At 34.8% G+C, this 17,939-nt stretch overlaps 1 protein-coding gene across 1 annotated transcript; it reads right to left on the bottom strand.

Annotated features, from left to right (window-relative positions):
* Positions 1-1,195: 1,195 nt before the first annotated feature.
* Positions 1,196-8,092, bottom strand: LOC112522042 (cellulose synthase A catalytic subunit 1 [UDP-forming]-like). Its single transcript, XM_025131104.1, has 14 exons — positions 7,875-8,092; positions 6,364-6,559; positions 6,079-6,257; positions 5,671-5,791; positions 5,374-5,566; positions 5,017-5,283; positions 4,488-4,833; positions 4,218-4,355; positions 3,873-3,998; positions 3,555-3,767; positions 3,213-3,477; positions 2,910-3,106; positions 2,094-2,444; positions 1,196-1,786 (listed from the first exon to the last, which is right to left on the bottom strand). Exons 1-14 carry the CDS (start codon positions 7,953-7,955, stop codon positions 1,199-1,201), a joined length of 3,261 nt encoding a protein of 1,086 aa, XP_024986872.1. The 5' UTR covers positions 7,956-8,092; the 3' UTR covers positions 1,196-1,198.
* Positions 8,093-17,939: the final 9,847 nt, after the last annotated feature.

The raw sequence follows: 17,939 nt of genomic DNA, 5'->3' as shown, positions 1-17,939 counted from the left end.
TTTTCATTTTAAATCTGAAAATTAAACAATAGGTAATGGAAATGGTATTTAATAAAAAAATTATTGATTTATTGTACTTTATTGTTGAATTATTGACAAATCTAGGGGAAGACATAAAACGATTGATACAGTGGTATGGTCCATTGATTCATGGTTCCGTCGTAAGGTGGAAAATACGTTTATGAAGGGTGTCATTATATTATTTTGTTAGCGCCACCATATAGTTTTTAAAACTGAAATTTAAAAACAATACTTTGATAGTGGAGATGGTTAATGCTACAGAAGGACCAGGTTTGAGTCTTACTAGTGTCGGTATGTTTATAAAATGTGTCACTGTATGTTAGGTATCATGATATGGTTCTTGTGTTTTTTAAAAAGATATGTAGGCAGGATTCAAACATGGGTCTCTTCTAGGGAGAGACAAAAAACTAACCAGCAGATCGATACTAATATTGTGAAGAAAAAAAATTAATAGTTAAATTTTGCCACCACTTAAAAAATTATGGGTCCGCTTCTGGATGCATCAATAGAGATACGGTGTATTGCTTTTCGTTTATAAATTTAAGGACTTGTTTCAAAAAAATTAACCATAGATTTAATCGTTCAAAATATGAAAGTTCATTAGGTTACTTTGGTTTTAAAAGTTCGAAGGATTTATTTGTTCGATTTCAAATAGTTAGAGGATTTATTTGTTCAAAAAGAAGGTTCAAGGACGTGATCACGAAAAATATAAAAAGTTGGTTGAATTTTTAAAAACTTTTTCTTTATTAATAAAATCATGTATATACTATGTTTGGCAAACTAGATGTTAATTAATAAGTTAGTTGATGAATAATGCAGGTTTGACAAAACTGGTTAATAAACTAGATGAAAAATATAAAATTATCAAAAAACGACATCTTAAAGAACTAGTCAATTATAACATTTTATAACATAATTAATCAAATAACTTAATTAATACAAACAATATAATATAGTAAAAAAAATTAAATAATATATTTAATACAATCCAGAGTATATATAATATAAATTACAAATATTCGTTGAATATAACTTGCAAAATTTTCATACACAAACATGCACACATGCAGCCGTGGCTTAGTTCCCGGTTGCTTTCGCAGAAAAATTTAAATATATATATCCTTTTGTTGTTGTGTGTATGTACCAAAAGCAAGCAAGCAAGCATCGAATCAAAAACCTAACAATCGATGCCACATTGCCCGCGTGTAGCATCAAGCGTGTTATCGGAAGTGAAGGGGTCAATGCGCACCCACAACAATGAGAATATCGAAGCAAGAAGAATCGACCACACGATGACAATTGTAGGCGTTCGGTTTTGTCGACCCAACAAACCCTTGAGGAACGGGTACAAATGAACAATGACCCAAAAGGCAAAAAACAGTTTCCCGAACAATGGGCCCCACGACTGGTACCCGCTGTTAACGGCTGATGACACACCAGACACGATTCCGACCAAGTTCACGATCARGACGGTGGTTGGAGGGATGAGGAGMGCRGTCCATTTGAAAATGTAGAGCTCTGCGAAATCACCGTCTTCATCGTTTGCCTTTGACGTGACGGTGAAATTGGTGTCGATTCCAGCAAGAACTTTGAGGAGACCTTGGAAGACGGCAAAGAGATGTGCGGAGGTGCCACCAATCACCCAAAATTGTTCGTTTCTCCACCAATCTTCGATGCTCACACCACTCCAACGTAGCTCCAAGATTCCGGTAGCGAAAATGGAGATGAAAAGAAGAATAAACCACATGCTAGCAAAGTTGCTAATCTGTAAGGAAAAACACCCAGATCTTGATATAAGAATCGAGTAATTTTTCAATGTCATTTTATATTCTCATCAAACTAGTTTTTACCAAAATACCAGTTTACTGTTAACAGCCAATTCATAACCCGATACTTGGCTTATCAGCTAGATACCAAGCTTAGTATTTCAGCTAACAGGTAAGATTTTTACCAATCATGACTAGGACTAGTTTAATCATCCAACAGTTTAATTGTTCAGCTAACAGCTATTTCTAAACATGGGCAATATGGTAGGGCTCAAAAAATAAAGAAGGGGTCGGAATTTAGCATACCTCAGGAATGATGAACTTATTTGTGAGAAGGCAGACGGCTGGAAGCACACAATACGCAAGCAGCGGGATGGAGGTGAGAGGATAGACGATGGTATTGATGTATGCGATCCGCTCCAAGAGTTTCAATTTACCATTATACCCGTACCAGATGGGGCAATGTCTGCTGAGTAAGATCTCAATTGAACCTAAAGCCCATCGAAGAACCTGGTTCAAACGATCAGAAAGATTGATTGGAGCAGAACCCTTGAACGCTGGCCGTGGAGGCATGCAGTAAATAGAAATCCATCCTCTTGCATGCATCTTAAATCCCGTCAAGATATCTTCCGTCACCGATCCGTAAATCCATCCAATCTGAATATCAACAAACAATGAATCAATCATGGTTACATTTTTCAAATAGGTTAAGTTCCAGATGGGAGAAGGGCAGGGCAAAATTTCAACTCAATATCAAATTGTCTGTTCAAGATACCAGTAAGAATAACGACAGAAGGGTATAATTGGTACAAAAAGGGAGGTTGAAGAATGGTTTTTTTGAAACCAGATTTCAGTAGGAATGAAGTCTCCGCTTACAACTAAGGGTAAGGAATTTCACTCTTTTTACTTGGATAAGGATTTACTTTCCATTTTCCAAATAAACTTTTTCCATCAAAAACCCCAAACCAAACGGAACAAACCCGGTATACCTCACACTAAGGTAGGTTCTGGGCAGTAGGTTCTGGGCAGTAGAGAGGTTGTTTCCATGAAAAATGCTTCAATCACTCACACTAATAACCTCTTGGCTCACCTATGCATCAAGAGTTGTAAAGATAAAATTACCTCTTTACCCCATTCGCTCTTATCCTCATAACCACAACTAATGACATGGATAGCCTCTTTCAAAAGAGTAGCGGGATTTGTTGTGGGTGGAATGCCTCCCATCTCCATAAAAGTAGCAGAAATGAATACCGAAGACTGACCAAATCGCTTTTCTAAGCTCCTTTGAGACATGAGTAGCGACTTTTCTTCATCATATCCTGTTTAAGAAACAAGAATTCAGTCAACACACAAAAACAAACGACACCAAGTGTTACTGAAAAAGGCTAAAGAAAGCTAAATGCAGTTAAAAGATCTCGAGTTTACCTTCAACACCCTCATCCATATCTTCCATGTTGAAAATGGGAATGGTTGATTCAGTTCTTTTCACTGCTCTCTTTTTATCTACATACTTCTTGTTGCTATGCCTCGCTTTCTTTCGTGAACCACAACAGGACTTGACGATAATGTTTGGTTCTAAATCGACCTCGGCCAACACCGGATCATATCCATAAAGAGCTTGTCTGTTGAAACAACATCCTGTTCCCACGTAGACTGGGCCCTGAATACCATCCAGCCCTTTCAAGTTGATCTACAAAGCGAAGTTTTTGAAACAGAAATGAGATGATTATCACATGATTAATAATTGATATTAAGAAGTAAACATACGTCAAAGAAAACGATGTTTCGGTTAGCATATCTATCGTGCAAATCAATCCCGTCAAATCTTTGTGGAAATTGAACATAGCATGTCTTCTTTCCATAAGCAGGATCCATCATGAAACACATGGCTTCTTTAAGAGCTTTGCTGTTGTTGAAGTAGTGATCACAATCGACGTTCAAAAGATACGCACCATTGGTCAGAACAGCAGAAACTCGTATCTGTAAACCGTTGATCAAATAAACAATCAATACATGATGCCAGTATGATCCTATATATTGTATGACAATTTTGAAAAGGTGATAAAAACAGATATTTGAACGAACCAAAGCATTCATAGCACCGGCTTTCTTGTGATGTTGGAAACCTGGACGTTTCTCACGAGAAACATAAACTAGACGTGGTAGCTCATTGCCATCTGTATCAAGACCTCCACTGTGTCCTAAGAACACCTATGAAACCATATCAAGAATAAGTAACTATTTACTGGTTCTCCTTCTATCCTGTAAAAATTGCAAAGTTTGATATAATACATAGTTTATGGTTAGTGTTTGACTTTTTGTCAAATGCTTAAGGTACCCTACAGTTATAATCCAAACTATTAATTTTTTTTAATGGGAATTGAGATAAAAATGATTTTCACATATACTTGTTAAAGCGGATATTCTCACCTGGATCATTCCTGGATGATCCCTGGGGTTATTTCCAGGCCAAGGAGTTCCATCTTGCATTGTCCAGCCTTCTTCTGGCATCTTTTGTGCTTTGGCTACAAGGGCATTGATCCGCACCTTAAATTCTTCGTACTCTCGCTGTCATCAATATATTATAAGCAAAATTGAAAAAAAAAAAAACAAGGGTTTGTGTTGATTGTAATCCTTGTCGATAGTAATACAAGGGTAAGATGGTAACTCCATTGTCAAAGTAAAGATCAGATTACTCACCTTCATAGCTCTACGTTCCTTGACAAACGAAGGCTGAATCTTGTCCTTCAAGTAATCTATCTTCTGAGCAAAATAGAACTCGGGTGCTCTGGGCTCAATACTGTGCTTCTTGCAAAAAGGGACCCACTTCCGTGCAAACTCTGCCGTCTCGGAGAGGGACTCAAAGGTGAGCATTGCAGAACCATCATCAGATACATAGCATGAGACTTTTTCCACAGGATAATCAACAGCTAGAATCGACAACACAGTGTTTGCAGTGATGAGAGGAGGTTCTTTTAGAGGATCCACGGTACTCACAAACACATCGATAGGAGCTAGCTGTGATGGCTCTCCATCCCTTTCAAATCTGCAAAAGCACACTTTTGAATTATATTTTGACAAGTTGGCAAAAGCTAGAAACAAAAACCAAGAGTTGCAGGCTCTTCTGTTGAAGTTAGCATCTTACAAACAAGTAAACTTAGCAATTGCTAAAAGGCTTGCCGACTGCATACTTAACAAATTAAAATTTTGCAATTAAAATCCCAGTTACCTCAATGCAAGTCTGTCAAGGTAGGTCTCACGCTCGACAGGAGACCATTTCGGGAATTGATCAAGAAGCCATGATAATGCAAACCAGATCTCACAGATAACAGATACCAGCCACAAGGGATAAGCATCATTCACCGGATGACTGCAACGGTATTGCAAAAAGAAACCCAAGATAATCAACCGTAGAATGATTACAACACGATATGGAGTAAGATGAGTTGATGAAATAGGCACGACTCGGCTCATTGGTTGGCGAGCATCATCAGCCCTGTAACATGAGAAACAAGAAGCTCTTTAACAGTTGTGTAGGTTAATGATCAAATTTCTCGACTATTAAGTTTTTTGGAAAGATGCCTACAGTTGCAATTCTTCTCCATTTGATCCGGTGCGCTCAATCTCACCTCCTTTTCCTTCCCCACCATGTCTGTTTGTCATTTGCATCAGATTTTTCTCTTGTTTTAGCTTCCACCCTTCCACCCTCTCCTTCCAGTCAACATTACCGAGGCCATAAGAGTTTAAGTCTTTCGATGGGTCCACAATTCTTACAGGAACTACAAGAAGATATTACCATAAATCAAATAACATCTTCTACAAATACATGAACAAATGACTACTTAGAATAGCGTGTTTTCTAGGTAGAAGTCAAAAAGGGCACCTGGTTGCCTGGGATCGATGTATGGAAGTGAGTGGACATGCTTGTCACCAGGTCCTAATGGGCCCGACGTACTTCTTACAGATAAGTTGTCGGGTGTAATACTTGGAATTTCACCAGATACCTGAACATATTGCATGTTAGTCTCGTAGTTAAAGAAAGCAAGAGGAAGCACAATTGAATATCTTTTGCACCTTGATTACTCCATTCAGTTTTTATAATGTTACAAGTAATAATCGGCTAGGGTCAAGACAATGGAAATGGAAATGGAAAAAGAATCAAGATGGGCATTGGTTCTTTTTGCACAAAGGAATTCCATGTGAAGACATGGCATTGATAGAAATGATAAAAAAAGAAAATATTTTGTTAAGGTTACGACCATCTTCAATTCTTCATAAACCATTTACTCACTTGTTGCCCATTAGTGAGAAGGGGAAGTGGCTGCTGAGATTCATGTCTAGCAGATGAAGAAAGGTCAGCATCATCCCCCTGCCATTGGCGCCTATCCTTGTTTCCTTGAGGATAATGGAACTCGTTCTCCAAGTCGTCAATGTCATCCTCATCATCATCACCATCAACCCTTGGGCTCCCTGAAAAACACATTTCATTGTTAAATATTCCCAACTGAATCATCTACCATTGAACAAATGTGAACATAAAAGCAAGTTCTTTCCAAACATAAGATAGGTGCTAAACCTTTGTGTCTTTTGTATCTAGTCTTGCACTGAGGGCAGGACTGATTTCCATCTCTCCTCTCATACTCATAGCATGGGCGGCAAACTGGGAACGCACACTCGTTGCAAGCAACAAAGATATCACCAGTTTCAGTAAGGCCAACGGTGTCACCACAAATCTGGCATATCTGCCCATTCAAATTCTTCAAGGGCTTAGGCTGCATGACCAATGAACAAAATGAATAATTAGAAACAATGTGCCAAAAGCAAATCAATGGCTGGTTTCTATGATTCATATATTCTATATTAACACTCTAATACATCTATTGTACCCTGAATTATATAGTCAAACAGTCAATAGTGGTAGTTTGGTGAAAGGGTCTAGACTGATAGGTTGTGGTAGGCAAGTATAAGTAATTAGTGCTTTGGCACAAGTGGGCAATGCATGGGTAGTAAGTCGGTGGTATCAAGTATAAATAAGGGGTGTGGGAGTAACAGGGATTAATTCCAATTTGTATGTCGGTATAGGCGAGAGCTTTGGGAGAGAACTGGCCTCTCGAAAGTCAGAAACCAAACTGTAACCATTTGATTTTCCCATTAGTCATTTGATTTCATTTGTAATTCCATCCTATTTCACTTAGTGTATATCAACATCCATATCAGAAACCGATTCACCCTTGGATCATATATGATAACTGAATTTTGCACGTAATAGGAATAGCATTTCTATTAATACATCTGCCCATATGCCGCCTAGCTCTCAAAGCAATATAGCCAGTTTTAAGCCGTTGAGGCTTGAGAATGAGCTATGGCTGGTACCACATAAACAGTCTCCAAAGCAATTGACGATAGAGGAGTTACCTCTGAGGCCCTGATCAATGAACTCGATGAACTTTAACCAATGGGGGACTAACATAGATGTGCACTTCTAGTCCACCAGATTAAGCCACTTATAAGTCTTACTAAATAGAATTATCAGATCATTTAACAAAAATAAAAGAACTAATAAACTTCAATTTAACCACGTTAACATCAGTTAGAGATGCAAACTTTACCAAATTAACCACCAAAACCCATCTTTACCACACTGCATAGAAATTAACTTGAACATGAGTTCTTGAACAGTTCCCCAAAAATCCAAACCCCTAAATACCAAATCTGGAGCTCAATTATCAGATCTCCCTGTCAAAGACCGGCTCAATTATGTAATTCTTACGGAGGAACATGAACGGACAAATAAAAACTTCAATCGCGAATGGAATCAGTTCACACATCTAAAACCCACAAAACCAGCCAAAAACGTAAGAATAATTAATCAAAACCATCACTCATTACTGAGCTGATTACTCGCACTGCTAGAAGACTCAACGCTCAGATTTAAACAAAATCAATAAATTTGGATTACGCAAAAGCCATATCATAATTTCACTATTACACACTGATGCTTCACTTAAGAATTAGATCTAAACCAACAAATCAAAATTCATTATAGAAGCCAAAAGATAAGTATGAAAGTAAACTCAAAAGACATACCCCTCCATCAGAATCATGCCGTATTCTCACCAACTCATTCCTCTTATGCGATCCAGCCACCAATCCAGCATTTGCCTCCATCTCTTCCAATTAATGAAGAAATAGAGGATGAATCAATAAACCCAAACAAATCAAAGTTAAAGTATACTGTGATTTGATGTGAGATCTCAAAATCAAAAGTAGAAATTGAGATTGGTTTCTCGAAATCACATTTGAATAATCAATCGACCATTGGTGATATCTCTCCGTAAGCTTTTCCTTTCGTTAGATATATGCCATTGCCTTCGGATTATTTTATTTTCAGTCGCTGTGTAATAAAATAACTTACCGGTGCAACCGGTTGCCTGTTACCAGGAAGCGGTGACTAGCGCGGCCCGACTTGTTTAGCTTAGTGATTGACTGTCTGGATGTCAGCCAGCGGCCAGCCGCACAAGAGTTGGCGTTGAACTTTCACTTTATGGTCCTTTAACTTTGTAGTTTTCTCAATAGAGTTCTTATACTTTATGCGTATTTTGTTCCCGTTGACAAGTTCAAAGATATGAATCATAGTAAGGGCGTTTAAAAAACGACCAACCCGGAAAAAACTAAAAATAACTCAACTCTAAGTAAACCGACACATTACTAATACAAAATGAAATGCATATGTTGTGTTAGAAATAGATTAGGGTAATTTAAATTTAACTCAACCCGATATCTTTATATACTATAAATTTAATATTATTGTTAAGTCATTGATTATTGTATATATATATTAGATATTATACCAACCTGTAATAGTTATAATCAGAATTATATTATAATTTCAACCGTAATTTTACTTTTTTATTTGCATAAACTTTCAACTTTTTTTTGAATTTGTTGGCCTTTTTATATGTTTTTTATTTTATTTCATTTAAACACAAACGATTATCTAGATTGTAAAATAATCTAACAAATTTCAAGCCGACCAACCCAACCTGTACGGTTTGGGTTGTGATTTTTCAAACCATAAATATTATATTAAGTTGTTTAAATGCATACAACTCGACCAAGCCAACACATATAAAACCCTACATAATTTTTTCCATTCTATTCCCATGTAAGTTTGGGGAAATTGCAATAAATGGTAATATATGTTTGTTCCATTTATAATTTGGTCACTTAAATTTTGAAATTCTTTATTAAAACTATATAATTTTAAAACATTATTAATAAAATTGTCTAATTCGTAAAAATGCTTTAACAATAATTTAACTTTGTTAGAAATTTACACTTTACAATCAAAATACCCAACATATTCATTTTGATAAACGATAGTTTTAATAACGATTTCAATTTTGATGGGACTTGTTGGCATAATGCAAGCTGGAACGTGGGAATCCGAGGTCTCATGAACTACTACACCAACCAAATTGAAAATGAAGTAAAATTATGTTTTATTCCTAAATATTACTCTCCTCCGTGCCAAAAGAAATTGTAATTTTTGAATCATTAAAAATGTAATGTGTTGTGTTGAGAAGAATGAAGCGCCAATCTGGAGGTGGGAGATGAAGTACGAGCCATGAAGCAAATTTCCCTCTCATCTATCGAAAATATGGGTATTTTCTGAAAAGGGGACATTCACTGACGAGGGGGGGAGCAGTTATGGTTTTGGTCGCCTGAGATGCAACTGGAGCGTGGGTATCAACCGGCACTGATGCTTGACCGGAGATTGAGTCACCGTGTTTTGGTCTGTGCGGGTTCTATATTTGGTACAGTTGAACAAAAAGTTGGTCCATTTCTATATTTATGTTACATGTTATAGTCCTAGAAGTTTTGGTCCCTATGGTTTTGATCACGAAGAAGAAAAAGAAATGGTAAAAGAACGAAAATGCCCCTCATTTAACGGGATGTCTTAACGGTTGTTAAAAGGAGGGATCGAATCGGGTCGTTTTTGCAAACCACAAGTGGCCAAATTCTAATTTCAAAACAAGAAAAGTGTTACTTTCGAGAAACCATAGAGACCAAAAATGTGATTTACTCAAATATTTTTATGAAATTATAATACTTTTGCTATGCATCATAGGTTGTGGGATTTCCAATTACAAATTTACTTTTTTTTACCAAGATTTAAATAATTGATTATGTAATAGTATTATATGTAAAGTTACAGGGAGTAAAACCCAAATTTACCAATAATTATGACCTACTTTCCAGTTTTCCTTCGTCATACAGTTTAGTAAACTTACTTGGCTGATTCCCAATATGTTTTTATAAAAATAAAAAAAACCGAACAAGAGTTTTTATTCTTCTTCTTCTCTTTTCTTTGTTCAAATGAGAGGGGCGATTCAGATGAAGCACACTAGAAAGATCCAAAAGTACACAAATCAGAAGACAATCGAGATCTGGAATAGTTGAGATTAGAGCGATGCAGATTGAGACGATATTTAGATGGAGATGAGATCTTTGTGTTTTACATTTTCTTCTTCTTTCAAGGTCATTTTTTGTTTAAGAAGATGGTTTACCCTTATTGTATCATATGACGTTAAGAGCTTTTTATCTCTTATCAAAGAAAAAAAAATCTGAAACACGTAAAGATGATTTTTAGAGAATGATTCACCTTAGTTTCAAACCCTAGTTTTAAGTATATATTGTTTATGGTAACGCCTCTCTCGTCCACTTTGAAGCCCTAAAGTCGATTAGGTATTCTTTGTGATGGACTTGATTTTGATTTTTAGAACTCAATTGTGTATGCCTTTTTGTTTTCGGAAAAAATCCTTCCAATTTTTGCTCTTTCATTTATAGTAATAGTTTGTTGACAGTTCGAGTCCTAGTACCAAAGACAATAATATATTATTTGGTTTAAACGAATTCATAAAAACTAACTAAAAACCATACTGATTATTGAATAAGAAATACTTATTCAGTTAACCGAAACATTCACTCGACAACCAAATAACCTATCAAAACAACCAGGTGTGTTAATTCGAGAGAGTCGGTCCATAAATATAGTACCGAATTTTTAATTTGCTCTTAAAATTATTATTGTTTAATATGATTATAAATATTTAAAATCCATGATTAATAAATGGAAAACTATATAATTTATAAATAAAAAAAACCCAATACACTAAATAGGATTCAGAATGTAAGTACGAGGGTCTAAAAGGCACAAAAGCATGCATAAATTTGTGAAAGAAATTGAGCCGAGCCGTGGAATTGAATGCCATGCAGTAATCTGCCGTATCGCCTTATGATAGATATTAGGCTTAAATAACCAATTATATTAAGCCACGTAACAATTTGGTTGTAACATAGTCACCATCTTATTGCTGTTGACAGGCTGTAGTTGTTGATTTACCGGTGATAACCGGTTAATCCTACCCGACATCTGAAGTGAATGTCGGTGTGTTTTTTTTGTGCTCATCTCCTCTCTTAAATACATTTTGTGACGGGGTTGCTAAAATGCTCTAAAATTAACGATTTTTAATTTGTGTAATTATATTTTATGGCTCTATAATTACTTTTTAATTTGTTTTACACCGTGTATATATTAAAATACATGGTCGTATGTCATTAATTATCATAATCGTCGTTAATAATTTTAAAATAAGCTTAAATATTGAATATTTATGGATTTAATATTATATCATTAAATATTATAAATATGGATGAATTATTTTTAAAACTTGTAATTTATACTCTTACAGTTATTTATTTTTGTGGGGTTTAATTTCAATCTATGCACCTTACTTAGTTTTCAATAAACTAGTTGCATACCCCCGCACAATGTTATGGGAAGTAAATTATTTTGAGTGATTATAAAATGAAGCTAAGGTATGGAAGGGAAATGAAAATGAATATGTCGCACGTGTGAAAATGTGTATGTTCATCACATTGTGTTACTTGCTTTTACATTTCTTTTAATTGATAATGTTTGGAGATAATCGAATCATCGATAATCATCTTCAAGAGACTGGATCATATTGATTTGTGAGTTCGGAGATTATCGATTTTGAGAGTTTAGAGCATATCGATTTCGAGTTTAAAACAACTTGTCTTCTGAAATTGAACTCTAGTGGTCTTAATAGTCATCTATAATCGATTTCAATTGATAGTTTGGGGTTTATCAGTTTCATTTCTGAAATCGGCAGTTTGGAGTAGGGATTTTGAGAGTTTGGAATAGTAGTGTAAATGATGAGAGTCAAGCTCGAGTATTGATATACTCGACTGGTAGCTTTTTCTCAAGCTCGAACTTGACTAGTAAATTTGCGAGTAGTTATAAGAAAAAACCCGACTTAAACTTTATTGTAACTTTCTAAGCTCGAACTCAATTGCCACAATAAAAATTACAAGAAAGCTATAGCAAGAACATTAACCGACGTAGTATCACCAAGACACCAACTACCTCATCTTGTGTGCAGCTTAGCACAATCATGGATTGTGAAAAAATCCATAAGGAATGATCGAGGAAAGATAAATTAACCCTTATTTAATGATGTTAGAATCCGGCAATTAAGAAGTATGCACGAGCTTGGAGCCAAAGTAACACACGACTCCGATTAGAATAATGACAATTGATATTGATATGATTATAAAAGTAACAATAAAACGAAATTCATGTTTAGATTTAAAAAAAAATACAAATTTTTCTATCAAAAACGAACAGAGAGAAGCACCAAGCTACCAAAAGCAAGATCTAGAGGAACCTCGTCTGGCACTATATCGAGTCATGCAGGAAGCTCGTCTGTCGATTTGATTCTATTAAGCGACAAATAATACCTGAGTTCTTTGTAATTAATCAAATAATACTCGGGTTCATATTCTAGACTAAACATGCTTTTTAACCTTAATGAACATATCTTGATGCTTTGGCGGCCACCAATGCAATGCAAGCTCATATGTTCCCACCATGTTAATTATACATCCATTATAGACTACTCCATGACACTTGACAAATACCATCTTAGTCTCATCCATGTTGTGTGCAACAACTTAATCATTTCATAACCTAACAGGAACACCATAGTTCACCATTCATTAGAAATCAATCTTAACTTAGTCATCTGGTTATTCCCTCAACACTGCATAGCAGGTAAGCTTGAGTTCTAGCGGCAATTTAAACATTCAAACTAAGCAGAACAAGACTTATATATTGTCTAAAATCCACTATAACAATACATAAGAACAAAACAAATAAACCTTTCATTGGTAAAAAGTTAGAAAAGTGCACAACACATAAAGGTTAGTATCTGAGAAGTGATGATATATGTCATCCTAAAATAAACAAGTAATGTGTACTTTGAGAAAAGAAAAAAACACACACCAAGAAGTACCAAGAATATCATGTCTAATCTGTAGGTATCATGATTGTACTGTAATGTTAACCTAATTGCCACTATTATGAACAACTGACTACACCATATATTCTTAACTTTTTTATACTCAAAGACATCTAACGTATATAACAAATAAATAATGCTAATCTATACCTATACCAAGCTAAAAAATAATGATTTTGCACTATGTACAACAACCAGGAATCTTATTCCTTATACCATCATAACAAGAAAAGCATCGAAAGAGAGGAATGATGACTAGAAAGACGAGGAGAGAGCTTTGTTGGACAGAGGAAGATCGTATGTAACACCGCTAAATTTATAAAATAGTAGAAAATTAAAAACTTCAAAATCCATTCAATTAAAACAACTTCAATAGCAACATGCTTAAAGTTTACATAAGGAGGAGAATAATTCAGCAGAGTTCTAAAGGGGGTAATCTAATGCTCAACAGAATCAAAATAGTCTATGGGTTACTAAAACCGTCAAGTCTGTTATCTTTAAGCCAGATGATGCTTCTAAGTCATCTTACTGGAAACTCTAAAAAAACTCCAAATGCCACTTGGATCCTACTAAGACCTGATATACATGTCGGTAAGAAAAGTGTTAGATTTAATGCCTAGTGGGTTAAAGCAGTTTTATCATATAATATAAAACGGTTAAAACGAACATTTTCCCTTAAACAACAATCAATATTTAAAACACAAGTCATAAAAGGAATATCTTTTCAAAGCTTATTATTTCCAAATCATATACTCGTTTTAGATTGAAAACCAATATCCAAACTCATCCAAACACATGCGCAAGACGCATGCTCCAAAACATCAAATATATAGATAACACTAAATTCAAAATATTGAAAGCATGGGTAATGAAGTACCTGGGAACGATACTTTTAGGCGACGGGAGAGACCCGTTTCTATTGAATGTGATGGGAACACAAAAGTAAGCCACTTATTAACGTTCTCGAGTTTCACCTTAGGCCATGGATAACGACCCCATCAAGTACCACGACAAGATTCCCACAAATGACTTAAGTGTCTACTTGACTTTTAAATGAGTCTCACCACAAAATTTACTGGTCTACATATATGGCTCCAACGAGCACCATCGCAATACCTAGCCCCATATACGACTCAATAAAGTAGCACCATCGACTGCTAACTCCATATACGACCCAACAGAGTATCACTGCAAGCTCCCAAACCATGACTTGGGGATCACTCAGTAAACTTAAGTGTGGACATCAAAACTCCACGCTTAACAACACGACATACTCCTATGCCATTGGATTTAGTACATTATAGTCTAAACCTACACGACTCCAATTGAATGACGAACGCACTCAAAACATGTAATATCCAACAAATATGCAATAAATGCATTATATGTGTAAAGCTCCTCATTGAGCTGTTAAAACCGGACAAATGTCTTCAAAATTCATATGAGTTAAAATCAAGACAAAAAGTCTCACAAAACATTTGACTATTAGAATAAGGCAATGTAAACCACATAAGTCGTAAAGGCATATTTTTCAAACCTTTAAAAATCACGTGACACCTATAGCATGATCAGGTCCATAAATCATCGTCTTACTAAAGTATAATAGCCAAAAGGTCCAAATCACATGGTTTGTACTTTAAGAATTACCACAAAGCCGATGAACGGCAATAATCCAATATTTATACATTTATGACTAAAAAGGGTTAGCGTGCAACCATCAAAGCCCATAAGCTGAGTAAAATCTCAAAACCACATTTGTCTGGAGTCAAGGTCCATAATCCCTTTGACTTATTTAACAAAACCATTAAAATCATCAATAACCCTATGTACGTTTTCAAGTATTTGGAATTGGATTTAGACCATTAATGACAGTGATTTATAGTATCGAGTGTTCATCCATCTTGAAAATCATGGTTGGAATGATTTTTGGGAAGAAATTTGAAGCTAAGCTGATTATAGAAAACCTGCACAAAACAGAATCCTGTGTGACTTGGCGCACGAATTAGGTCGCAACGCAAGTCCCGTAAGCCACTGTTTGTGGCGCAACCTCGTTGTTTCGTTTCTCGTTTTGAAGCAGAGCTGGTGCATTGTTTTAGAGGGATGCTAAGAGATTACAAAAGATATAGTTTAGGCCAATTGAGATGGTTTAACGCTTTCATTATCTGGATAATTTAGGTGTTCGATTTGAGCAAATTTAGCCGTTAAGACGTGTGGTGGTGTATTGAGCATCAAGTGAGTTCTCTTATCGTGATTTTTATAAACATGTGATCATTTGTGAATACTTTATGTAACATCCCAAAATTTCAAATACTTAAATATATCAAAATTGGTATCCCAAGATAAACACTTACATTGCAGCGGAAATAAAATTTCTAATCTTACAATTTATATCACCATTTAACCTTACAATCTTGAGGAGCATAACTTTGCTCTATATAACAATGCATTGATCTGCACATATCCTTCTTTGATGCTAATCCTTATTTATCTCTTTATCCAACTTTTCTTTCCAGTCTAATAGCCGCCTGGGTGAAAAAGTTTTAAAATAGTTTTGGGTGAGCCTTAGGCCCAGTGAATCCACGGTTTTCATGCATGAACAACAACTTTTATAATAAACAATTTTCACGAAGCTTCATAAATTAGTATGCCTTGATGAGAATAATACTTTTCACAAAGTAAAGATATTATAATGCGTGTTTACATCACAAAGCAACGGCGTCATGGGAGATGTCTACCTCACACAGCATTACCTGGCGAACTCACACAGCATTACCTGGCGAACTCACACAGCATGTCCGCACTTACGGCTTAGACAAGCTCACAAAGCATGCTCGTCTTTACAAAATCATATCGTAGTACATCCCCATTGACACACAAATACTCAAAACACATATTATAAAAATATCGAACTTTTCACGCATATATAGCATATCAAAAATCTCGAGAAACTTCAAACAACTTTTGGATAATAAGGCATGCAACCATTTTAAAAAATAAAACACGTGTAACTCACTATACATGGCGTAGCCCAAACCGATCTTTAACGTGGCTAGCGTCTCCTTGATTGGTGCCAAACTAGCTACGTTGTAGAGCATCGTCAACTCTCATTACTGCGTCCACCGTCGCCTTTTCTCACAATAGTTTTAACTAATGGAATTCACTAGATCTTTTGGTCTAACCTTCATTTTTCAAAAAAAATTAAACCATTTTTAGGTAAAATTCATTCTAAGAGTTCTTTCGCCGCAATGCACCTGTGGATTTGGTTAGTGACTCCATAATAGACTTGTTAGTTCACTATTAAATCCCAACCGTGGATTTGTTTTTCCGCTATAAATCTCTTGTGATGTAATTGAGAAGCTCTTTTCTTGTAAACATTTGGTGTCGGTTGCCTATTTATAGCATTGTCGTTATTTTGGAACTCCGGTAGTTACAGTAAAAATGGTAACAAAAAAGCATAAAAAAATTAAAAATAATATATGATATAATGGTTAAAAACCAAAAATCTGAAAAGTGTTTAAATTAAAATAAAATTGTATTATTTTGAATGATATTTTTGGATTTTAATGTAAGAAATGAAACGGGATAAAAACTTGTAGATTTTATATAGAAGTGTAAGTGCATCTCCACGAGCATCTTTAAAATGGTGAAAATAGAGAACCAGTGATTCTTATCCAATATTTTGCTCCAATAGTTTTCCAAAACTATCTTCAAAATAGAAAAAGTTAGAGAAAAAAAGGTTTTTCCTCCAAATATGAATATCACTCCAAAAATAATTATCAAGTTAGAGTACTAATAGAAAACTTTGAAAATAAAGAAATAATATAAAATTAATATTTTAATAGATAAAGAAATATATTAATTTATAATGAATATTGAATTCTTTATAAACGACTCCACAAATGTATTCAATTTATACAAAAAACCAATAATCAAGAGAGAGACCAAGAGTTCTAGAACAATTGAATGAGAGATAATGAATGACTCATGATGAATATTATTTTGAATCTCACCTTGGGGGATGAGGAGAAGACATAGATGTATGAGAGGATGAAGACATGAGTAAAAGATGTCAAAAGTATATTGGGAACATAAAAAAAAGTAATAATATTCATTGGTAACTTGTACTATATGTTATTTTAGATTAAGATATTTTAAAACTAAATATATAAAATAATAATACTTAATGCATTATGAATTGTTTTTAAGACTTTGTGTATAAATGTATGATACTTTATGCATTAAAAATTATTTTTAAAACTTTTGACAAATCTGATTTATAAAGTAGTATAGATAAATGTAATTTTTTTAAAAAGATATTGACTTTTGGCTATTTTATATATATTCTTTTAGAGAAACTGTTCAGCATCGTCGTATTGGATGTATTTTGGAGAAGCTTTATTCCAATTGATGGTGACTGCACTGTAACAATAACAAGAAGATCTGAGCCACCCACCCACCCCCTCCCTAATCCTATTTGCCTATTCTACCCCTGCTTCTCATGCGTCAATCAACACTCCTCTCCCTAGTCTTCTCGAAACTCACTACTCACTGTCACTGCGTTACTTTAGGGTTAATTTTGGTATTCAATATCATTATTTTAAGTTCTAATTTTATGTTTATATCCCTTATTAGTATGTTATATTTATTGAGTGAATTATAGATTTGGTTTTTGTGTATTAATATTTTTTAAATAAGATTTTTATAGTATATTGTAAATTTGATCCTTGTAGTATTTAATTTGTGTTGGTCATCATTTTTTTTAACT

This window comes from Cynara cardunculus (assembly GCF_001531365.2).
Source record: "Cynara cardunculus var. scolymus isolate 2C chromosome LG 11, CcrdV1, whole genome shotgun sequence".
NCBI lineage: Eukaryota > Viridiplantae > Streptophyta > Magnoliopsida > Asterales > Asteraceae > Cynara > Cynara cardunculus.
This window is presented reverse-complemented; position numbering and strand designations above follow the sequence as displayed.